The 25,810-nt window shown below is 40.8% G+C and overlaps 1 protein-coding gene across 1 annotated transcript in view; it reads left to right on the top strand.

Moving 5' to 3' along the window:
- Crb1 (crumbs cell polarity complex component 1) overlaps positions 1-25,810 on the top strand; it is a 190,821-nt gene that overhangs the window by 152,206 nt on the left and 12,805 nt on the right. The window contains exons 10-11 of the mRNA XM_060365044.1: positions 529-657; positions 3,872-3,998. Of these exons, the coding sequence (XP_060221027.1) occupies positions 529-657; positions 3,872-3,998 (256 nt within the window). The remainder of the gene's footprint in view (positions 1-528; positions 658-3,871; positions 3,999-25,810) is intronic.

Genomic DNA, 25,810 nt, shown 5'->3' with positions numbered 1-25,810 from the left:
ATCATACACAAACCTCCTGGACAGCGCTTGGCTTGCATTGCACAGAGCCATGAATTATGAGAGAGGGAGCAGGCAAGTCTTGGCAGGGCAACCGTAGTTCAGCTCTTAGAGCCAACAGAGAGATCACATGAGCGCTTGAGCGCCACACTGTTCTCCTTGCTTTCCTGGCCTTTACAGAGATGCAATTTTCCTATGGCCTCTGTTGATTTATTAGACAGGCAGCTGCAGCTCTACCTGTAGTGAGCTCTTTCCCAGCCTGAAATTTACTGCCACCCCACGGCATACATCTTATCTCATGCACGAAAGCTGTGGAGAATAGAAGATGGATGGGCATGTTGGTTGCAGCTGGCCCCAGCAGCGGCGTTTTGCTGAAGAACATGGTGTTTGTACAATGCAGTATAATTCAGCATTTATTGTTCCTCTGGCCTCAGTACTTAATTAGCCTAACATATATGAATTTTTCAAAAAAAATTTCTTGAACAAAATGAACACGATAAACAGCTGTGGTCATTACTTTTATCTCTGTAGACACAGGAGATTACCCTCAACAGTCTGTGGGAATGAGGAGACAAACCTCACTTGCTACAATGGAGGCAACTGCACTGAGTTCCAGGAGGGCTGGGAATGTCTGTGCCGGCCAGGTTTCACCGGAAAGTGGTGAGTCACACTAGAGCTTTATGGAGAAAGGTTCTGAGCTACACAACAGCGGGACTGCCCAGAGTTCATTTTCTCCTCCAATTTGTCATCTCAGTTCCCACAGGAAAATCTATGTCGAGATATAGGTCCAGACAGAATCAAGCAATAAAAAAGAAGAAAAATTACAGAGTAGGTCAAAGTATAGAATATTTCACCAGCCAAGACTTCGAAAAGGAAAATACAATTTTTAAAACATATATTATTTTATTATTCTTTTCTATAAGTGCTTCTGGATTCATGGAGTCCTTCCCTCCCCACACTAACTCAAATATATGATTTCAATATGGTTGCTTTTGAAGTAAAATAAAACACACCTAAAAGATACCTTATACAATTAACTACAACCCTACGTGTGTGTACCCCTTGCCCAGGGAACTGTTGATTTCACAGAGAATTCCTACAACTAAGGATTGGCCCCTGTACCCAGGCAATCTGTGACCACCTGTAGATGCAAGCAAAGTGTGTATGCATGCGATGGGCTGGGGTGTGGTCAAGGGGAAGCAAGGATGTTCTCCCTGCTTTGATAAGAACCCCCAAGACATCTCCATCCCCCAAATGAACCCAAACTGTATGGTCACAGACACCGAGGAAGCAGATAAAAGCATAACCACTTGTTTTAGGCTAATCTGAACGCCTTACACAATCTTCCCCACTTCTTAGAGCTCCGCAAGCAATACTTACTGTTTTTATTGCGTGTGTGTGTGTGTGTGTGTGTGTGTGTGTGTGTGAATGAAGGTGAGCGAAGGTTAAGCGACAGATTGGTGTGAAATAAACGTATTCAACAACAAAAGTTGAGCTGCCATCAAAGCTGGCACTACCCTACTGGGCATGCTGCCATGACTTCAGGAGTAAGTGCTTGCTCAGCACAATTAAAACAACACAAAATGTGTTCCTCCATCTCAATCAAGATATATATGTGTGCAGAAGGAAGTAGAACAGTCACATCCACTTCCCTGTCCATCACGCCATGACAAGCCGCTATTAACTCAGCATTCAGTTGGCCTCCGATTTCTTCAAAACAGTATAAATATATCTTTGTTTTAAATATAGATATCGCTTTACTATCTTTAAATGTTGGTTGCTTCCTGGCCTAATATTATCCCCATTGGCAGCACAATGAAGAGAACCCATCCAATACCTTGAATTATTTTTCTTTGCAGTAAATATTTCCCTCTGATATATGTCAGTTTTTAAAATCATACTTGCCATTTAAATTATTGATTAAGATGGGGGAGGAGTTACTAATTTTCTTTTCTTTCCAGGGAAGATTTTCATTCAAATAAACTTCACCTATGCAAAATTATTTCAAACAGTGAAATGTGTGTTTAATATATTCTGATTTTGCAAACACATTAAGCCTCATTAATTAGTTCAGAACCTGATGACTTTATTTGACTTTCCATCTATTATCATCTTTTTTGTTTTGGTTTTGTTTTGTTTTGTTTTGAGGGGGGACAGGGTGTTAACTGTAGCCCTGGTTTGTCTAGAACTTGCTATATAGAGCAGGGAAGCCTCAAACTTGCTGTCATCTTTCTGCCTGTCTTGTTCCGTTGCTGGGATTGGGGGAATGAGGGACCACACTCGGCCCTATTATTTTCTAATAAAAGCTCCTCTGCCACTTGTCATGCATGTGGAAGGATGGACTGTTTTACTCAAAGTAGAGATTGGTAAGGAAGTGAAAGAGTGGCAAAAGGAAGGACTAGAAACGCTGCGAAACCCTCCCAAGGCCTATGGCAGCGAGACTTCCAGCAGAGGACACAGAGATGCGATTGCTCCTGCTTAAGCCTCCAGCCTCTTTGCGTCATTGCAGCAGGTTCAGATGATGGATGGTGTGAAGGCTGGCCACCCAGGATACAGAATGCTTGGCAAGCTCCTGAGACTTGTCAAATTTGGCTGGGATCTAATCAGAGAAGCCTCCTTCCAGCCCAGAAGCCAGGGCCATAAAAGGAAAAGAGCATGCCTCAGCTATGCTCGGTATCCCATGGATTAGGAACTGTTTTTCTTGGAATGAATCTCCATTTCCCATCACACCAGGGATCTCAGGGCTTCTCTACCTCAGCCCTCACATGGGAGCCTGGTGAGAAGTCCCTGGCATACTCCGAAGTTCTACTTTGAGGGAAGTGGAGATCTAAAATGATTTTCATCATAAACTATTCTGCAGAGATCCTGAGGCGAGGGCTTCGTGAATTTCCTACAGTAGTAATACAAATTTCTCCATCTCTGCTCTGTCCCGAAGCCTTAGCAGAAGGTCTGTCACTCGGTAGATAAAACCACTAAATTAATCCACGAATGGCCAGAACAAGGAGTTGTTGGCTACACATAATAGTATTCCAAGAACCTAGAAGAACTGATTAGAAAGCATCAGTAGAAGGATGAGCTGTTTGATTTATTCATCCTGATTTGAACATTACACAACTGTATACAAACTATCAACATATCACACACATAGGTACCCTACATGTGTGTACCATTTTTTGTGTTCACATGTCAGTTTTTTAAAAATTCAAAAGAAAAATGTCGATAGAAAGGGAGGTAGGCAGTGTCCCTGGACTCAAGTACTTTAGAGAGGACGTTTCTTTCTTTCTTTCTTTTTTTTTTTTTTTTTTTTTTCAGAAAAAGTTGTATTCAAAGCACTTACTAGAACATTTAGAGTTCTGCCTCACTACTAGAACACTAATTTATTAACAGGTTTCTTACTTACTTTTGCTTATGTTGTGAAATTTTAAAAGAAAATAACTCAGCATCTCCCAGAATTAACCAAGTCTATCCGGAGGCAGAGACCCTCTAGAACCTTCAGAGCCCATGTTTCCTCTGCCCTGTAGATTCCAGGCTGGCAAACTCACCCCACCTGTCCATGGACCGAAGCTGGCATTTATAAGGCTGCAAACCCACCTGCCCTCTTAAGCGACAATCAGGAACTCTAAATATCTGCAGTCATCTTCTTCTTTCAGTTAATTCAGTGCGTGTGCCCATGTCTCAACATCTGTGCAAATAATTTCCACAAAACTCAAAATGTATCAAAGGACTCTTAAGGAGTCTCTGAAATTATCCAATATGCTTAATTGGGTCGACTTGGTAATTGCTCTCTGCCATGCAAGAAAGACAAACCATCCCTCAATCTAAGAGCCCACTTATTTACGAGACCCTGAACTTCTGTTTTCCATTCATTTGCAAGGTGTGAAGAGGACATCAATGAGTGTGCCTCTGATCCCTGCATCCACGGAGGCCTGTGCAGGGACTTGGTCAACAGATTCCAGTGCATCTGTGATGTGGCCTTTGCAGGCGAGCGCTGCGAGCTGGATGTAAGCGGCCTTTCTTTTTATGTGTCCCTCTTACTGTGGCAAAACCTCTTTCAGCTCCTGTCCTACCTCGTTCTGCGCATGAATGATGAGCCAGTTGTAGAGTGGGGAGCACAGGAAAATTATTAACGCACATGAGAGCATTCCCGAGTGTAAAACACAGACTATCAAAGCAGATGCTGAGCCTGATGGGCAACTGCTGGGCAGAGTGAATGGAATTTTAGGTAAGAACTGGGAAATAGTAAGAGCTGGAGAGGACAGGGTCTCCACAAGGAGAGCAACAGAACAAGAAAATTTGAACACAGGGAACTTCCCAGAGACTCATACTCCAACCAAGGACTATTCATAGAGATAACCCAGAACCCCTGCACAGATGTAGCCCAGGGCAGTTCAGAGTCCAAGTGGGTTACATAGTAATGTGAAGAGGGACTGCCTCTGACATAATCTGATTGGCCTGCTCTTTGATCACCTCCCCCTGGGGGGGAGCAGCCTTACCAGGCCACAGTAGACGACAATGCAGCCACTTTTGATGTGAACTGATGGACTAAGATCAGAAAGGAGAGGAGAACCTCCCCTATCAGTGGACTTGGGGAGTGGCATGCATGCAGAGGGAGGAGGGAGGGTGGGATTGGGAGGGGAGGGAGGGACTTATGGGGGGATGCAGAATGAATAAAGTGTAATTGATGAAAAACTTTAAAACAAAACAAAACAAAACAAAACAAAACACTGATTTGCAAGAAACGCTCTATCTCAATGTAGGTCTTCAGGAGAGTCAAAGGGGAAATGGGGGAATAGAGTCCATGTAGAGGCAGTGGTTCTCAGCTTCCTTAACGCCACGATTCTTTAATAGAGTCCCTCATGTTGCGGTGACTCCGAACATAAATTATTTCACTGCTACTTCATAACTGTACTTTTTCTACTGGTACGAATCATAATGGAATTATCTGTGTTTTCGGATGCTCTTAAGTGACGCCTGTGAGGGTTGCGACCCACAGGTTGAGAACTGCTGATCTAGAGGCTTGAAAATGTATTCAAGTCTCTTTAAGCACACCACAAGTAGTTTGGATCTATATAAGATGTTTTCCTAGTCTACCTTTTTGAATGAAAAGAATGGTCTTAATACAGTGAAAAATATCTCATTACACAGTGCTCTGAGTCCTGAGGCACTGTCATCCTCAACACTACCATGGTGAATGGTTTTTAATGCCATCAGAGAATTTTTTCTCTCTATGCACTTTTGCACGTTCCTCGTTTCCTGCTAACGGTTTACCCCTTTCACTGTGATTCTAATTTGGTATGTGTTCTTCATTCTCATCAGTTATATGTAACTTGAAAATATCTATGAAATTTTGCATTGCCTTGTGTGCCTTACTGCAAAGCTATTCAAATGAACAGCTCTTTTCTTCATGAAGAAGAGGCAAGTTTAGCCCCAGTAACGTGAGAGAAAGATGATCTAGGGTCAGGGCTCACATTATCCTTCACCAGCATCGTTTCTGATTTCAGGGGCCGGTCTTTCCACCAGAAAAACATTAGATAGCCTTTCTTTCTCTTATTTTCCAATTGGAAAATTGAAAACTTTCTGTTACTACTGATACATTTGTGGGGGTTTTGACTTTTTCATCAAGTCTGCCTAAATATCTTTTGGTGAGAAAGTATCAATGCAAAAGAGTTTTTGTTAGTGTTCATGGAGGGGGAAGTACTTCGACCTTTGAATGAATTCACGACCCCACTGAAATAGCAGTGGCCTGCAAGATGCCCTTCTGTGAGTGAGTCTTCAGGAGCTGCTCTGGATTGAAATCCCAAGGGTAACTTTTCCTTTGCATGTTATCAGTGCTCACTGAGTCATGACTGTTTTAAGGAAGTGCTTATGCTGTGGAAATGACCAAGGTCAATCTAAATATGCCAGTCAGACAAAGGACAAGATAGTGTACTATGAAAGTTAAAAAAAAAAAAAACTATCTATTTTTATTCCTTGGTAGTTATAAATTTTACTTAGCTGCCCTCACCCTGTGGCAGCCAATGTACAGTAGTAGCAGTGCTGACGTCTCGTCTTCATTCGCATCATTTTCCACACATCTAAATCTTTGTATCCATACCATCACTTCAGATAGCCTCTTGTAAAGTGAGGCTGCTGCGGCCAGAAAGTTAGGGAAAACTTTTCAAAAGATTTTTGCACTCCTAAGTATGTCCAATAAGTAGATTATAGTCAGAGACCATATGTAGAGTTTCACATTCACTCCCTTTGACACATATCTTTAACTGTGTGCTTACAGACCGTTCTCAGTGTGATAAACTCTACATAATATATTTAAGGATTATTTTCCCTACAGTATATTTCTCTGTAATGCTTCTATTGTCACTGTAATCGTCAATTGCTTTTCTATTTTACAACTGTCTTATTATCATTTGATAGCTTTTTGCTAAATATTTTCTTTCTCTATTCTCCTCATATCTCTGTAGTTCAAGTATGTCTATGTGACTAAGGATTTTACTCATTTTCACAGAAAAATAAAGTCTTTTCTTCTCTATGTTCTGTTTGTCATTCTCTGGTGGCACCTATCTTTATTTACTTGGACTGAGGGTTACACAGTAAAAGATCCACAAACAAGTACACTCATACACACAGACACATAGACACACACATGCACACACACTACCACTACTAGGAACACATATGAGTACTCATCTCTGGATTACTCTTTTCCCATATATGTCATTACAAGTAAACACCATGACCCCAAGGGCCAGGTTCCATGGACTTACTCTGTCAAGCAAGTGATTCTGTAGCTGACCTTTGAGAAGAGACCTACAACAACCTCACTAGATCTTACATCATCTCTGACAAAACTGGTCTTCCTTTGACCTGGTCCCAAGAAAGGATCATCTCACCTAGGGTCAGAAATTCATATACTCAATCATTCATAATTCACACATGTTCTTGTGGGTCAGATTTCTGTAAAGACTACATTTACTTGATAGAAACTCTTCATTTTGCTGATGTTTCATTGTTAGCGTCTGTACCACAATAGATTCTGATCAGGGTTACTTCTTTGTGATTGTATACATAAGAGTGGTTTTAACCATCCTCTTTCTGATGAAGAAAAGAGAAATAAAGAAAACAGGGAAACTTGGATAAATGCCATGTTTTAATTGTAAAGATGCATGTAAATTTAGTTAGTACTGGTTCAGAAGTCTGGGTCACAATTGTGAGGAGCCATTTTTAAGTACATCATTTTTTTTTTCCAACTAGACTTTGTCAATACTATATCAATAAAAGTCCCTCCTATTCCAAAGATTTTACTAAATTTTGTTGGAAGATCACTAAAATAGAAGTTAGTTAGCTAAATACTTCAAAATTAAAGTTCTTTCTGGAAGTGGTGTTATATACAATCTGAATTTAATAATTAAAAAAATTCCATGTCAAATACTAATGCCATTTCCAATACATATGACTTTACTGTTCTGCATGACCTTTTTTATTTACTCAACAAATGATTTAATGAATACTTAACAATATGCCATTCCATTGTAATTCCTGGGTAAGCAACCATGAAGTAGACTTGATGCTTGCCCACATAAAGCCGAAAGGAAAAGTAGGTAGGGAAGGCCAATCAATCAAGAAAGACAATTTTTCAGTCAGTATTGTTATGGAAATAGGTGCCCACTGTAGGGCCTGTGAAGAAAGGAATTTTTGTCCAAAATTAAAACTGGATGTAGAAGTTCAAGAAAGCAAGCTTTGCAAGGACTGTGCTGAGACCTAAAGGTAAGTAGCAGCCTTGTTGTAAGGGAGAGGTGGGGCAGACAACAATAGTTCAGGCAGTAAGGGTTGGACAGTGTGGCCGAAAAACCAAGACTAAGATGCAGAAGTAAATGCGAGAATGCTTAAAAGCCACAGAAAGACCACGGCTTTTCATCCTAAGACTACCAGGGGGCCTTTGAAATGTTTCAAATGGAATAGTGACAATTACACCTGCGCTCTCAAAGATTACTTGAACTTGTGTATAGAAATGGATTAAGAACAGACAAGACTGCACTAATAAATGTGTAACTAAGAGGCTGCTGCAGTAGCATGGACCTCTATAGTTACCTCCATAGCTCTCTTCTTGCCAGAATTTTCTTCTTTCACTTCCAATTTCTGTCATAAACCTCTTTATTCTCATCCTTTAAGCCGTTAAGACTGCAAAATTGGCCTTGGTTTTAGTTAGCTTAGGACTGTATTCAGAAAACAACCTGAAAAAAAATTAAAATCACCCATGCCCTGTTCCCTCCAAGCTCGGCTCCTCTGTAGACCATACATACTTCTGTTCCTAGTGCTCTTGGATGTGTTCTTTGTCATTCTATCTACATTATAGTTGTTAGTGCCCAAAGGTTGTTATAATCAAAGACATTTTATCAGCACCTGAAGGGAAACTGCAATTTTAAGTAGGTCATCTTAATTCTCCTGCTCTCTATGCTGCCTGGTCAATTTTGAGGTACCAGTTTTCCTTTGGGGAGGGATCACATTTAAAGGAAGATGTCTAGGACCAAGCAAAGGGCATCTTATAAATAGGAGGAGGATAAAGGAATAGTTTCTCCAAAAAGCACAGACTGAAGGAAAGCACAAATGCCACTTCACAACTTCTGTTTAGCACCAGAATATAAATAGTAGGCTTGGTGCACACCAAAACAGAGGGAGAAAATAAGACACGGGGATATCACTTATAGGAAGATTTCAAGTCAGTATATGCAAAAATGAGCCCACATTAGAACTCTTCAGCAATATTCCAAATTGATTTGCAACAAAGTGAACTCCCAACCTAGAAACCTTCAAGTAGAATCTGTGTAGATGTCAGGAATCTTGTGAAGAATACTTGTACACTGATTGGAAGAGATGCATATAGTTGGCAGGTTCATAAGCACTAACCATAAACCAATTCTGCACAGTCTGTTTGCATGTTGAAAATCTGTTAAGATTGCATTGTATGTTACTTATGATAGCAGAGTGTTGAGGCTGAATGAAAACAGAATTTTTTATTCAACTAAAACTCGAGAGGAATTGTAGATTGCCAGGCCAAATTGCTGATCCAGATCTCCTGACACTGAGGAAAAAGAGAGGATTGGAAAAATGCATCTATGAATTTAAGATAATTAACATTGGATCATGTTATGGTGAAGAAATGTCTGAAAATGAAGAATCTCTTTAAGAATGAAGTTTTAGGTACACTGATTTATTATGTTGGTTTCTTTGAAATCGAAACCCATTTAGCACCCCAAAGGCACCTTTATTCAGAGAAAAAAAAAAAAAAAACAGGCTGAGCTGTGATACTTCATATGCACCCAGAGGTTCTCTGAGCAAGGCTTGAGGCCTACATTGTTCCACAATCAATCATTTTCCGGTAGGATCTGCAGTAGAACCAGGGCATGGGGCCAGGAATGTGTAGAGCTATTGGGAAAGTATATTTGAATGTTCTTTCTTTCTTGATCCATTAGGTCAAATAATGCTTTTAGAAAGACATAATAAAATAGTAAAGTACAAAATAGTTCCTGTTGGAAGATTAAGTTGACATGCATTCAACAATTAATGAAACACATGTTGACATTATAAATATATGATATGATTATTTCATATGGCTCAGTCCACTACATGATAGGTGTCTGATATCTGCCAGGATGCTGCTTCTCTTGAGTTTTGAATTATTATTGTGAAATAAATGTATTAAAGGGTTTAAAAGAATTTTAGCAACCCTAAAATCCAACTCTCTACATAAAAGAAGAAAATATAAGTAAGGAGAGGGCGTGCCTGAGTTAAGCTATAAGGTACCAAGTCTCGGGGCTCAGGAGTTGGCACAGGGATTAAAAACATTTGCTTCTCTTTCAGAGGACAGCAGTTCAGTCCCATCACCTCTATCTGGTGTTCACAGCTGTAACCACAACTCCAGGACAGCAAATGCTTCTTTCTGGTCTTCATCAGTACCCACACACATGGGAGCCCCCCCCACACACACAAATAAATCTTTAAAATATCAGGTTCCCCAATCCACAATTCACTTTTCTATCTATCCCTATGCAAACACAGTAAATCATTTTTCTACCTTCCAGACAGGTTGCAAATGAAGTTTTCCAAGTATCCTAGAACACTGTATCACCTCTATATAGAGAACTAATTTTAAAGAATAAAGATGCATATAATCCAATCAGCATTGGACCTATATCCATGAAAACATAGTCAGTTTACAGATGTTAAAACATCTGGAAGGTAAATATCATGAAGATTGTCAGCCATTATTACTTAACATTTTTGGAGGGCAATTCTTAAATTATACTTATGGACAGAAAATTTAGCAGTGTACCTTTAACCCAGTTTAGTGGTGGGTTCTTTGGCCTTTGCCTTTTACAGCTTGGCAATGTGAGCCACGGATTTTTTTTTTTTATAATTTTATTTTTTTCTTATCAGTTACATTTTATTAACTCTGTATCCCAGCTGTGTCCCCCTCCCTCATTCCCTCCCACTCCCACTCTCTTATCTCCACCCTGCCCCTTTCCAAGTCCACTGATAGGGGAGGACCTCCTCCCCTTTCATCTGATCCTGTGTTATCAGGTATCTTCAGGACTGGCTGCAAAGTCCTCCTCTGGAGCCACGGATTTTTGACCCAGGACATTGCCTCCCTAGCAGTGGCGGATCTCATCATATCTGCCACTGTAATTGGTCCTTGTAGCTTCCACGTCCTTAAGCAGAGTGCCTTTGTCTTCTGAGTTAACCTGTGTGTAGGTTGTGCATGTGCATGTCTTCTGAACCAGCCGGCCAGCCTGACCATCCTCTTGATGATGCGGTAGGGGACCGTCATCTTGTGACACAGGATAGGCAGAAAGGCCACCAGCTCAACGGGGTCTATATCATGGGCCGTCATCACCCACTGAGCCGTCTTGTTCTTCAGCACGGTGGTGACTGTATTGACCTCTGCTCAAGAGACAGGTGGTCTCTTGCCACCGTCGTTCTTCTCAGCATGGAAGAGCAGCCTTTGCTTCTTCTTTTCTCCTGGCCTGTAGTTCCAGGCAAACTTAAGTAACTGGGTAGCTGTTTGCATGCTGGAGCCTAGGTAAACTATTTAAAAGCAGTGGGCACTTTGAACAGTTATGGAGGATGACCCTTTGCCAGGTGCAGACTGATGTAAAGGGGCCATTTGACGAAGTGAAGTCTCTTTGGGGCTGGCTCTTCTGTCCAACACTGAATTTGTTAGGCCTTTTACCAACTTTTGCCTCCTGCGTCTTTGTGACAGCAGGACCTGCACCACCTTCTTCTCTTTGCCCTTATTTCCTTTGGGCAACTTGCTTAGCTAGAGGAGAGAGCTCATTTTTTTTTTTAATCTTAAGATCCTAGAAAGTGAAAAAAACAAGGTTAAATCTAGCTTGATTTTTTTTTAATTTTTTCAAACTTTTTTTTATATTAATCACAGGTTATTTACTTTGTATCCCAGCCCTAGCCCCTTCCTTCCTTCCCTCCCAACCCTACCCTCCCTCCCTCATCTTCTCCCTGCCCCTTTCTAAGCCCACTAATAGGGGAGGACCTCCTCCCCTTCCATCTGACCCTAGCTTATCAAGTCTCTTCAAGCCTGGCTGCAATGTCTTCTTCTGTGGCCTGGCAAGGCTCCTCCTCCCTTTGGTGGGGGGGGGGGGGGCTGTCAAAGAGCTCACTATTGAGTTCATGTCAGGAATAGTCCCTGTTCCCCTTATTAGAGAACACATTTGGACACTGTAGCTTGATGTTTTAATAGAAAGTGAAGAGATACAAGAGATGCAGGAAACCTGCATATCATCCCTTTAACAAGTATTCACAGAAACTTTATGAGATATGTGTTACAATATCCATCTTAAAGATGAGGAAAATGAGATTTAGAAGCTCGGAGCATCTGGCTTAAGGTTACACGTTTGATACCAAGGTACAACTTCCTACTGTGCACCATTACCTGCAGTTTGGGGGTACTGAACCTAAGACCTCACACCTGCCAAGCAACTGCTCAACCCACAGTCTTTTTTGTTTGTTTTTATTATTATTTATTTTGGAAGAGGGTCCCACTAAGTTTCTCAGATTGGCCTTTAATTCACTCCGTAGCTCAGACGGATCCTGAACGTAAGATCCTCCTGCCATTCAATTTGTGGTCCTCCCAACCCTTAAGCATCTGGGATCACAGATAAACCACTAGTCTGGCTTTGCAGCACAACACTATAAAATGATTTCTAGGTAGGTTCTTCTATAAACTTGTTTATTTACAATTTATTTGTTTTAAATAAAGTATAAAATAAGAAAGTATGCTTGGCCTCAAACCTTCTCATTTGTAATTTAGAAAAGCACGAACAGGGTTTGTATATAGCAAATTTCAAAGGTTTTCTGCTTTCTTCCATTAAAACACGCTGTGAAATGTAGAACGAGAGGACTTCTGCCTCAATTTGAAATACTCAGCGTATACAACTGCAAAAACTGTTTTCAGTTTAACAAAGATTGAATTTATAACTCCTGGGTTTTTTCCTCTTAGAAAAATTCTGAGAGTGATTTTTAGCTTTATTTTAAAATGAAAAACTGGGAGCATAAACAGGTTGCGTACATTACTCAACTTTGTGCAATTAGGGAACATTATACCTGGGTGTAATCAAGCTTTTGATTTCCAAATTTCATGCTCAAGAAAGAGTTGTGATCTCTGAGCTAAGACACAGGAAATGGACAGCGTGATGAGCATTTTCTGACAATATGAATCAGACTGGGTGGCCATGCTTAGTCCTTTTCAGTTCAAACTGAAAATCTTGTTCCTGTAGCATTCATTGTCAAATTTCCAGAAGACACAAGTAAAAAAGCATATAGAAGAGAGTGCCAAGAAACACAAAATGAAAGAAAGGGACTTGAGCCATAATTATACAGACACATCTAATGGCAAAGTCTGTCTTTCTCCTCGCTGTACAAAGGACTAAGCATACTCAGAAATTAGTGGATGGATTAATCAGAGGAAACTTTTGAAGTTTCAGAATTTGAGGAGGTGGACATTCAGTGAGACCCAGTAAGTACAGCAAGTGGTGGGAAAATCTCCTTCACATAGCTTGTAGAAGATATTAACCCAGGAGAATTAAGCAGAAAATAAAAATAAATGCAGCAAGGACAGGGAATCATTTATGAATGACAGAATCATAAATCAATTCTGAGAGGATAGAGTTCTGCTTAATTGCAAAGGCTGATGTCAAGGACAATGCCGACTGGCCCACATCCTCAGGCTCTTCCTGCAAACACAGCCCTGGCCAGTGGCACAGAGGTCTCAGGCTGTATGGCAATGTCTTGTGCTATGAATTTGGCTTGCAGGAAAAAAAAAAAAACCCACCCAGAATGACATTCTCTTCAAATGATAATTTTAGAAAAGCACTGTCACTTATCACAGAGTTTTCACTAATTAGTACACAGGAGCAAGTAAATATGGCACTATATGTTTGTATATATAAAGAGGATAAAGGGCCAGCAGCAATATCACAAGATGCTTAGCATCACTAACTATAAGAGGAGTGTAAGTCAATACCACAGTGGGCCATCACCTTGTACATGCTAAGTCAGCTGTTACTAACCAAACAAAAGATAACAAGGGCCAGTTAGAATGGAGAGAATCTGGAACCCTTCTACAGTGCTACTGAGAATGTAAAATGGTACAGCAACCACAAAACATTAAACACATAGTGATCGCTATTTATTAATTAAATCATTAAATGAATGCTTCTCCATGATTCCTTCTTTATCCCCCTGACAGTTTTCCCTCACAACTTCGGGCAATTTTTTTTTTCAAACCCAATGAATCCACTGGTAACCTGCCTGCACATGGTTGAAAGATAACTTACCAGAGTATGAGTAGTCAGACTCTCAGGGCTGCATCTTTTAAGGAAACTGACTCTTCTTCCTCAAGCAGCCATCACTTGCCAGGAGCTCTTCAGGAAGAGATGGGACTTCATGAGCCCCTCCTCTATTCAAGCTGGTGTTTTGGCGGGCTTGATCTCATGCAGGTCTTGTGCATACAGTCTCAACAGCTATGAGTCCATTTAGACACCTCACTGTCATATCTGGACAATACTGTTTTGCTGCAGATGGCCACTACATCTGGCTCTTACAATCTTTCTGCCCCCTTTTCCTCAGTCATCCCTGAGCCTTACAGGAAGATGGCAAAATATAAATGTCCCACTTCGAGCCGAATACTTCACAGTCTTCTATTCTCTACATGTTGACAGATGTGGTTATCTGTATTAATCAACATCTACTGCAAAAAAAGAAGCTTTTACTTCCCTACACCCAATTCAGTCAGTTCATTCTTCTCTTTTAATATATAGGTTTTTACATCAAAGGCAAAATATGTGCTCAGAATAGTCCAACCCACTAAATTGCAGGGACTAAATAAACCTAAACACCTGTTTTTAAGGTGAGGTTAGACAAAGGTGTCATGTGGGGCACAGGGCACTTTCTATATTGCACACCAACCCTCTGCTTTCTTAATATCCCCACTAAAGCCACTATCTCTACAGTCTGCTCCAAAGGATAGTCTTTATGAGGTTACGTCTGACTTTAACGTTTTGCTAGTCATAGAGTTGTTTCCCCTTTGCTTATTTTCTTTCCCATTTTTCAGAACAAAAAAAATGTTTTCTGAAATTACATTGCTCTAATGTTTTGATGAGACTTCATAAATGTACAATAATTTTCCTATAAAATTGTTAATTTACTTTTTATTGGCTTTGTCAATAAAAGAAGATTTTATGAAAATTAAAGGATGCACTAATACGTGGGTATACATATAACAATTTAGGGTAGAGTTTATTGCTATGTCAATTTAGCAGATGAAAGTGCCAAAGTGCCTATGACCTAGAAAGGTAGAGGTTTGGTGCCCAGTTAGCAGGACCAGACATGAGCTCATATGTGAAGGTCAAAAGACAACTTGAAAGGGACTGTTCTTTCTTTATCACGTGGGTCCCGGGGACTGAGCCCACATTATCAGAATTAGTCGCAAGTACCTTTACCTCATGGTCTTCTTTCCAACCCTACTTCTTTTATTTATTTATCTATCTATCTATCTATCTATCTATCTATCTATCTATTTATTGCTCTATGAGAACTTTTATGCGCGTTAGTATCATCAAAAATATAATTCTGGTCAGACAAACTGGAAATTGCTAGGATGCAACAGCTTATTGCCATGGTATTGTAGAGTATAGCACAGAATGGCCTTTGCTTCTCTTAATTTTAAGTTTCAAAAAGTAGCGCATAATTTTTGTTATATTATTCTTTGACAGTTTTATACACACACATATATACACAAATATAGTGAATTTCAGTCATTTTCATGTCCCTTTCTCTCCTCTTACTCTGCTTTTATCTCCTTCTGTAACCCTTCTACGTCCCAACAAACCGCCTCCTAGTCCCGTGCACTGTTTGTGTGGTGACTGCTGGGTATGTTACAGTTACTTGTGTAAGCATAGATGGGAGATTATTTACTGGAGTATTGACAACTTATCAATTGGCTCTGCCACCAAAGAAAATTGCAGACTACCACCCTCAGCAAATAATCACTTCCTGTATACTCCCAAGGAGCATCAGAGCCTCATAAGCTCGCCCTCAGTCCAGGATGATATACTGAAGGCCCCAGTCTGTGTAAGCCTTGTCTGTAACGGGTAACTAGAGCTGTACTGGGCCCAGGAGCACAATGTCTGTGTGCTGCGCATCTCCCCATCCTTTGGCTCATGCACCCTTTCTTTGGTGACATTCCCTGTGCCTTAAAGGGGGAGATATCAATGTCTCCCTTGGGTCTCACCATTGTTCCATTGCTTCTACTCTTACTCTTTGACAAGTTATGATCTCTGCCACCATTTGCTAAGATAAGGAGCTTCTGTAATGAAGGTGGAGTACAACACCAATCTATGAACATGTAAGTATTGATAAGGCAGTTTAACACAAGCATTTAGAAAATCAATAACGATGGGCCCCCTAGGACCTAAGATCCCACTAGCCCCAGACTCTTGAGTAGATTTACAGTACCAGGCATGGATTCACTCTTTTGGAATAGGTCTCAAATCCAATCAGAAAGAAGATGGCTATCCCATAACACTCATGCCACTACTATACTTGAGGGCACTTTTTGCCTGACTGGAGTTTTCTCTTAGCTAATTCTAAACCCTAGTATCTCTGAGGGTTTAGAGTTGCATATGACATTGGTAACCTTTCTCCCCAGCAACTTGCATAGCACTCTCCAGTTTTTTTTTTTTTTTTAATTTTTCATCAATTACATTAGCCTGTACTGAGAAAACTTTCATCATAGTTCCAGTTGGTGGTTCTATGTCTTATGACCAAAGTGCAGTATCTTCAGCCTTAGGGTCTTATCAAATGCTGCTGAGCAACCAAGAGCAATGGCCACAGCTTGAATATTGTTTGGTGGAATCTCTGAGGTCCTCCCAATGACATATTGGGAGGCATAAATCTTATATAACATGAACTTTAAAAATCTGACTTATATTAGCTTAGCCATGTGTAGTGATACACTACTGTAATTGCAGCTACTCTGGGAGGCAGAGGCAGGTGGATCTCAGTGAGTCTGAGGCCAGCCAGGTCTACAAAGCTTCAGACTCAGGCTTGTACTAAGTTTTGTTCTGATCATCTTTATAGAAACAAATTGGGCTGTGCTTACAGAAATTGATTGCAACATGTTTATTTGGGAAGTCTGTTCATGATCGTTCCACTGGCTAGTTTCAGAGCCATGAATACATGCTACTTCTATGTACTTCTAACAGTTCTTTATCCTCCTATTTGACTAAATTATAAAGGAAAATTGAAGCGTCTTTATATGTCCTTTTCAATTTGACAAAGCTTATATTGGTGCCTCATAAATGGATAAGATCATTCTGGTTGATACTTAAAACTTAAGATGACTGAGTGATTAAAATGCTTGGCAAGAGATCAGGTGTTTGGAGCTCCAGGACCCTCATAAATGCCTGCTTGGCTTGGCCTCCTGCCTGTAACCCTGGCCTCAGAAGGACAGGGGATCCCCGGAACAAACTAGAAAGACTAGCCATGCACATTATCAAGCTCTGGGTTTGGCTGAGAGGTGTAGCCTCAAGTAATAAGACTGTAAACAACTGAGGAAGATTTCAGCATCCACTTCTGCCTGCACACTCATGCACACATGCTAACATCACACACATACATATGTAGAGAAGTAAAAGAACAAAGAAACAGATGAGCAAAAACATGTTCCTTTGAATTTCCAACAGCCAACCTCCAATTGAGACTTTAATAAATACTCATAAATATTAGCTAATTGATAAAAATGAGTAGTTCAAACATCCGTTTCTAGATTTAACAACTCTGTGTTCCAATCCTTCACCATTATTAAATTAAGTTGAAAATTATAACATTAAATAAGTGCAAAACAATGATCCATTTTCCATACCAGAAAAAGTCAAGGCTTGATCAGGAGTGACCATGGTACTAGGAGAGCGCCTTGCGAATAAATGAAGCAACACTGTCCATCAGAGTAGCATTGCCGCTCAAGATTCAACTTCAAAGACATCACACTGCTCATGCTGAATTGAAGTTCCTTGCAATATAGATGTTTTTTTTTCCAGAACCAGTCCCAGAGGAAGGTCCTGTCAAAGCTGGTCTCCAGGCTATATCTGACTCAATTTCCTCTACATTTATAAGGCCACTTCATTTTAGCAAAGGATAAGGTCCCTCAAAATCTTGGGACTTAGGGAAAGCTACTTTCTCATCAGAGTAAGATACATATGGTTGGAACACTAAAATGTGTAGCTCTTTAATCCACCTGCTGTAAACCAGTCAGAGCCAAGAAGTGTGGCACATTTGAAAGCATGTGATGCCCATTGCTGTTCACACAATCCATGTTTCGTTCTTCTTTGCCTAATGAAGGATATTTGTCTTCAAAACCTTCCAATAAATAATTATTTGCTCGATACTGAGACGCATAACCAAAACTTCGGTAGAGTGCATGGAATCATACGAATGAAGGGGAGTTAATATGACCTGGAGAGGATAGGGGCTCCACAAGGACCAAATATATCTGGGCACAGGGGTTTTATATAAGACTGTTTCTCCAACGAAGGACCATGTATAGATATAACCTAGAACCTCTGCTCAGATGTAGCCCATGGTAGGTCAGTATCCAAGTGTGTTTTCCTAGTTCATTTCAGACATGAACTCAATGGTAGGCTCTTTGACCTCCCCATCCCCCAAGGGAGAAGCAGCTCTCCTAGGCCACAGAGGAAGACTTTGCAGCCAGGCCTGAAGATACCTGATAAAACAGGGTCAGATGAAAGGGGAGGAGGTCCTCCCCTATCAGTGGACTTGGAAAGGGGCAGGGAGGAGATAAAGGAGGAAGGGTGGGACTGGGAGGGAATGAGGGAGCAGGATACAGCTGGGATACAGAGTTAATAAAATGTAACTAATAATAAATAAATAGGAAAAAATAATTATTTGCTCAGTTTCTGCCATTCTCATTTGCAGTATCTGTTCTTCAAGCACCTTAAACCCTCCTATGTTGTGCATTCTATGATACAAAAGATGCCTCAGATTTATAGGCATCAGAAGAGGGAGAAAAGAGGGAACAGGACAGGAGTCTACCACAGCGGGCTTCTGAAAGAATCTACCCAGCAGGGTATTGAAGCAGAGGCTGAGACTTACAGCCAAACTTTGGGCAGAGTGCAGGGAATCTTATGAAAGAAGGGGGAGATAGAAAAACCTGGAGGGACAGGAGCTCCATAAGGAGAGCAACAGAACCAAAATATCTGGCCACAGGGATCTTTTCTGAGACTGATACTTTCAGCCAAGGACCATGCATGGAGATAACCTAGAACCCCTGCACAGATGTAGCCCCTGGCAGCTCAGTGTCCAAGTGGGTACCCTAATAAGGGGAACAGGGTCTGTCTCTGACATGAACTCAGTGGCCAGCTCTTTGATCACCTCCCCCTGAGGCAGGGGCAGCCTTACCAGGCCACAGAGGAAGACAATGCAGCTAGTCCTGATGAGACCTGATAGGCTAAGGTCAGATGGAAGGGGAGGAGGACTTCCTCTATCAGTAAACTTGGGGAGGGACATGGGAGGAGAAGAGAGAGGGAAGGTGGGATTGGGAGGGGACGAGAGAGGGGGCTACAGCTGGGATACAAAGTAAGAAAATATAATAAATAAAAAATGAATTAAAATATAAATTAATTTTCAAAGAGTGTTTACTCTGAGCCATTATGTACATTTATTTTATTATCTACAAAAGTCTTAGAAGTTAGCCACCCTGTTTTACTTACTGACGGAAACCTAAAGACATGACAAAATGTTTTCCTTCTCCTTACAAATTCAGATCATTTAATCATGCCTGCAAAACAGCATGTCAGTGGAAGGGCGGATGATGGGAATGTGGTAGCTTGAAGGAAGACAGTGAAACCTGATTCAGAGGATATTTATTTAACAACAAGGCATTTTTTCACAAAATTTTTTAAAAAGCACATTTTCTCTTGATATTCATTTTCTGTTTTCAAAGTGTGAATTTAAATAAAATCCTGTGTCTATTATCAGAGAGAACTCAAAATACCGACAGCGCTGGAAGCTCGTTATGTTTATAATGGAGCTTTGCCTTGATGGATGGTTTAGTTCTTTCTATAACTGTGTTTATTTCTGAGTGTAGAGAAGCGAAAGCCTGGGAGACAACTATTAAAGCCATCGACTTCCTTAGGGATCATGGAACAGGCTTATAGAGAGGAGCGAAGGAATGAACTTTACAGCCCAAGACTGGAATCCCTCAGCAATAGCACAGAGTGACATGCCAAGGAAAAGCAAGTGGCGTGGGACAAAACCAGAAAAAGCTGTGTGTGTTTATGGGCAGAAAGAGCACCAGAGTCTCAAGATCTGGGGGCTGAGGCTGGTTATTTCTGCCTTTGCACCCAATGTGCGATTAGTAAGCCCAATGCTAACCGTGTTTCACAAATCTCGTGGTCAGAAAAGACCCTTTTTCCAAGTGTTCTCTCCTTTCTAAAGGATCTCTCACTTTCCCTGGATATGCCAGGGATTGGGCTGTCCATTCCCACCTCCTCAGTGCCGACCCATCCCTACTGTTCACCATCTTTGTCTGCATTTTCTGCTCCCTGTGGCACCTGCTGACATTCTGGGCTGCAAGAAAGGAAGTCCAATGCCCAGTTCTTTCATCTGGCTCAAGACAATGCTAGGAGCAGTTGGAGTCTGTGCCTTTTGTGTTTTCTTCTATAAGACAGAGAATGAAGCCTCTTTCCAAAGTAACCATTTAAGGCAGAGAATCAGGGAAATATAATATACAATCCTTACCACAGTAGTTTCAAGCAAAGTATGATCTCTTTTTAGAGAAAAATATAAGTACATAAAACACCCCCAAATAATCAGCCCCTAATTTGTGTTCCTGCGTCAAAGCACAGTATGAATTCACAAAAGCCCAATAAGAGTGATTAAGTGCAATAAGAGCGATTACATCAGTAGACATTTTCATGGAAGACATGGGAGTTAAGTTAGTGCATGAAATATGAGAAGGATTTTTACAAGACAGAAAGCAGGACCACATTCAAGAGAGGGAAAAGTGTCCTAAGCGAAGAGATAGTGGGAATAATGTGTCCATGGAGCGTGGAGCAGGGGTGGATAGCCATGAGCAGAACCGCCAAGCTGGGAAATACAGGCTGCAAACTCAAATTAAGGCTAGAACTAGATCTTTGCTGCACGTGCTCAAGCTTCTGTGCCCATCGGTTCACAAAAAGACGAACTTCTCATACCCCTGTGATCTAGGACAGTGCCACTACTTCTTGTAAATATTCCTTCAGCTCATGTGGTTTGTTTGTTTGTTTGTTTGTTTGTTTGTTTGTTTGCTGGCTGCCAATCACTTTCTAATTAGAAGCGATCCCTCTGTGCTGGAAAGACGTCTCATAAGTTAAGAGCATGGGCTGTTCTTGCAGAATACATGGGTTTGATTCCCAGCACCCACATGGTGCTTCCTAACCATTTGCAACTGCAGTTCCAGGCAATCTGACTCGTTTTTTTAGCTTCCCTGGCACCAAAACACACATGATGCATAGACATAGAAGCAGGCAGTTTCCTAATTTGCAGTTTCTTAAGGTTGAAGGTTGTGTTTGTTTGGCTGATTTAACTGCTTTGCCACTTAATTACAAATATACATACTCTCATATTACAGAAACTAATATAGGCCCCTTAATTTAAAATTTATATGTGATAGATAGATAGAGAGATAGATAGATAGATAGATAGATAGATAGATAGATAGATAGATAGATAGATGATAGACAAATGATAGGTAGATAAAAGATAGATAAATGATAGATAGATAGATGATAGAGAGATGATAGATAGATAGATAGATAGAGAGAGAGAGAGAGAGAGAGAGATGATAGATAGACAGATATTTTAGGAGGGATCTTCTTGGTCTGTGCCAGATACTGGGTTACTTTCTGCCGAGGGACATGACCTAGAGTTCTGGAAAGAAATCCAAGATCAAGGCCTCAGAAGCTTTGGTGTCTGGTGGTATCTTGTTTTCTTGTCACCAGACAGTATCTTCCCTTGTGACATCACATCAGGGAAGGGGCCTCCGTGCAGGCTGCACCGGGAGCTCAACTGTCTTCCCCTTCCACAGGCTCCACCTAATACCCTAACCTCGGTGTGTGTTTAGATTTCAGCGCCTAAGCACCAATGGGAAGTGAACGCAAATCAGAGCAGGACCTTTCCAGCCCGCGTTTTAGCTTTGTGTGGAAAACTTTTCCTTGGCGGAGTGTTGTTACCAAGTCTTGCTTAACCCCCCCCTTTTTAAGTTTCACGTGAATACTTTGTAAAGTTATTATTCATTGAAGTTTCAGGGCATGAGGCTGTCTATTTTTCTCAAAGGACCAAAACCAGTTTTGGCCTGGAAAGTTTTAAATATAATCAAATTAAGCCTCCCTTCAGAAAAAAAAAAAAAAAGAGCAAATTTTCTGTATCAAACCACCAAAAAGATTCTCAGGGGTTATGGACCAATACAATCTTTACTCATCACCATCAAGAACACAACAAAATAGTATTTTACTTGCTTGAGAAAATGGCCCAGTTGGGTACTGAGCATAGGGTAAGTTGAACACATCTATTTTCAGAGCTTAGCGAGCCATAGATTATGAAGCAGAAGCCTGGCTGCCCTAGGAGAGGTAGCCCAGGCACAGGAGACCCCGCTGGCTGCAGGGGACCAGGATGCTTTGGGTGTCTTTTCCTGCAAAGAGATGTGCATGATGCTTTCTCAGTGCCAAGAAGCATCCACTGTCCAGTCCGTCTTTTAACAGTAGCCATGGATGGCTGTGTCCTTTCCACTCTACAGTGCAAAACCAAGGCTCAAAAAATTTGAGAATTTTTCTCAAACTCATAGAGCACATCTAACCCTAAATGTGCTTGTATTTTCTCCAATATGTAATTCTGGGCTTCTAATTTACACAATGAAATCTTCAGAGGTTGCTTCAAGTAAAGTGTCCTAGTAGAAAGTTCTAGAAGAATAGATGTTAAGTGCAAAGTGAGTTTTTAAATAAGGAGGACCTCCCCTATCAGTGGACTGGGGGAGGGGCATGGGTGGAGAAGAAGGAGGAAGGAAGGCATTGGAAAAGAAAGAGGAAGGGAGCTACAGGTAGGATACAAAGTAAATAAACTGTAATTAATAAAAATAAAAATATCTTTATATACACAAAAACATGTGTACTTTATGAGGCCAACAATGTGCAGGAAACTATGTTGAAATATTTGAAAAAAAATAAAAATAAACAGTTCCAGAGGCAACATAAATGGGAAAGAGATTGCAAAGTTTGCTCTGTGCCCAAATGGGATCTGTTATCTATTTATTTTTACCATCAAGTCCTGTTTATGCAAAAGCTAATCACCATTGGCAGTATGTAAATTATCCTAATTTGCAGTTTCTTAAGGTTGAAGGTTGTGTTTGTTTGGCTGATTTAACTGCTTTGCCACTTAATTACAAATATACATACTCTCATATTACAGAAACTAATATAGGCCCCTTAATTTAAAATTTCATTTTCAGAATTCTAAGTAATGACTCTGAGCATCACCCTGACCTCGGGTGGCAAGCTGAAGGTATGTAATTGTTTAAATAGTCCCCTGCCCTGAAACGGAAGAGGAGCGTTTCCCAGTTTCACAGGGTCCCGCCATGGCTGGGAGGACAGTCAGCCTCCCACTGATGGAAAAACTGTTGGCCTTAAAGAAGAGGCCTTCTGAGATGGGTAGGAAGAGTGTCACACAGGTGCTTCTCATGGGTACGAGTTTTGTGAGTGAAGAACTGGCCCATGTCTGGGAGTCAGTGCACACAGTACTGCTGGTTGTCGGAGTAGAAGAGCGCCACCGTATAGTCCACCCCCTTCTCAAGTTTTCTTACTCCAGGATTGCAGATTTTAGTCATGGTTCAGACGTAGCCCTAGATGAGGTCCTGTACAAAGATCACACAAGCTCTCTTCTCTAGCTGGCACACACAGAGAGCTTCTCCTGGTGTATCAGAAACTGCTCTTTGTTCGGGCTGGAAAGTTCTGCTTAAGTTTACAAAGCCATTTCATATGTCAGCTCAGTTCCAAGCAATTTGAATGACTGCAAAGCAGCATAAGTGGCATGACTGCAAAGTGACAGCAGCAGGAAGACTTAAGAAATAGGATACTCAAGCGTGGACCACGTCCACAACCTCAGCATCTAAGAGCTTGAATGTGGAGGGTCAAAAACTCAAAGCCAGCCCGAGTGTTATAAAGAAAATAAAAACTGAAGTATTGAGTTGTTTGCTCTACCTTTTCAAATACAGCTGCATACGGATCTTGAAAATATATCTTTAAGAGTGTTCTGTGACATGAATTGTAGAATCCCAGGAGAGGATAGAATACAAATTTTTGCTAAGAAATTTAAGAAATCTGAGTTAAACAGTTAGACCCTTGCATATTTTATATATCTGATACACTCTTTCTTGTTTCTGTAAAAAACAATACGGGATAACCTTTTAAAAAATCTTTCCATGGCAACAACATGCTATTGCCATGAGGTCTTTTACATATATTATAGGGAGCACTGTGCGAACATCCTTGTCAAATGAATTCACCATTTTTACATACTTTATATACTTGATAAGTAGAAACACTTCAGGACTTGACTCAATAATGCTTGTGCGCTTTACATGCTTTATAAATAAAAAGACATACACTTTACATGTGATGAAATGTGTTCATGTTTCCCATAATACTATTCCAGTCTCCCTTTTAACATTCCAGCTATAAGAAAATGGGAGCTCTCATAGGATGGTTTTGAGACTCAGTACTGTCTCAAAGGGAATATAACAGCGGTTCCCTTCTCCCATGATCTCGGAAACCTTAAATCTTTCCCACAATGGGTCAAAGTGCCAAAGGCGTTCTTAGTTTGCCTTAAATGTACCTCTTTGTCCTAAATCCATGGTAAAGCACCATGGATTGTCAGAGGCAAAAGAACCATGTGTTTTGAGGAACCAGATATAAATGCTATGACATCTAAGAGGATTAATTGCCTTTCTTGGGAAATTAGGAAATGGATGTGTAATTTTTAATTATGCATAAGTTTCAAACTTTCCATCAAAGTCAAATTATGCTGATGTTAGTCAAAGCTCCTATCGGCATTGACTCAAGAACCTGCTGAGGGAGTGAAAACACATAGAAACTTGTTACAGTTATCTGCAGCTCAGCAAATAGTGCCAGAGTGGCAGGTAACATGCTGAGCTCAGGCAGCCATGGCCAATGAAGATCTCTTTCTCTGCTTCCCCGTTAATATTTACAGTTGGAAGCAATACATGGCTGCAATCTAAGTGCTGCACCTAAAAAGGGAGCTGATGGCTTGATACTTTGTTTCCTGACACTGTGAATAGCTACCTTCTTAACCGGCCACCTGCTATGCTGTGTTAAGACTGCAGAGTAGCACATGGCGTTGCTACAGGCAGCAGCCCTGGGGGGAGGGGGTTCTGCATTGTTTAGTTGTTTTGTTTCTTGATTGACATGCCGGGTGTTAAAAGCATAGAACTGAAAATTGTGAATTATCCGTTGTTTTCTTTGTTCTTCTGCTGAATGTTTCAGCCTTGCAAACACACACACACACACACACACACACACACACACACACACACGACACCTTCCTTCCCAACCATCAACCATGTACAAGGCACCTTCCTAGAACACATAAACAAAACCTTCCCACCTACCAGCCTGTTCTATTGAAGCTTGTTCTCACATGCAAAACCCTAAAAGAATGAGGTAAACATTGACAAGCCAGGAAACCTAACCAGCTATGAAAAGTACTCCCTATAAGAGGAGGCTTGAGATATAAAACAACCATATGCCAAGCACGGCTAACAACTGAAATGTGGGGTTATATTCCTTCTGTTTCCTACAGATGGTGCGGCTGTGTCACTGAACATGCTCCGTAATTTGAACACCAAGTTTTCAGATTGCCAGTTGTGTGACTCTGGATAGACTGTTTAAGTCACCTTTTAAACAGTCTCTGTATTATAAATTGTGAAAATTTAGATGCACTGGCATGCAAAATGCCAGAACATATTAAATTCTTAGCGTGTAACTAATTTTGCCTTTGCCGTACACTAACTTTTGGTTTTGAAGTACTTCACAGGAACTTCCATTGTCAAAAATAAGCTGTATTGTTGGAAAGATGAATCACCTGGACCAAATGCACAAGCAACCAAAGATGCTGCTGTCATTTTTGCAGTAGAAATGACATATTTATTCCAGGCTCCTGAAATTTGGAAAATGACCCT

This window comes from Meriones unguiculatus, chromosome 11 (assembly GCF_030254825.1).
Source record: "Meriones unguiculatus strain TT.TT164.6M chromosome 11, Bangor_MerUng_6.1, whole genome shotgun sequence".
NCBI classification, from domain to species: Eukaryota; Metazoa; Chordata; class Mammalia; order Rodentia; family Muridae; genus Meriones; species Meriones unguiculatus.
This window is presented reverse-complemented; position numbering and strand designations above follow the sequence as displayed.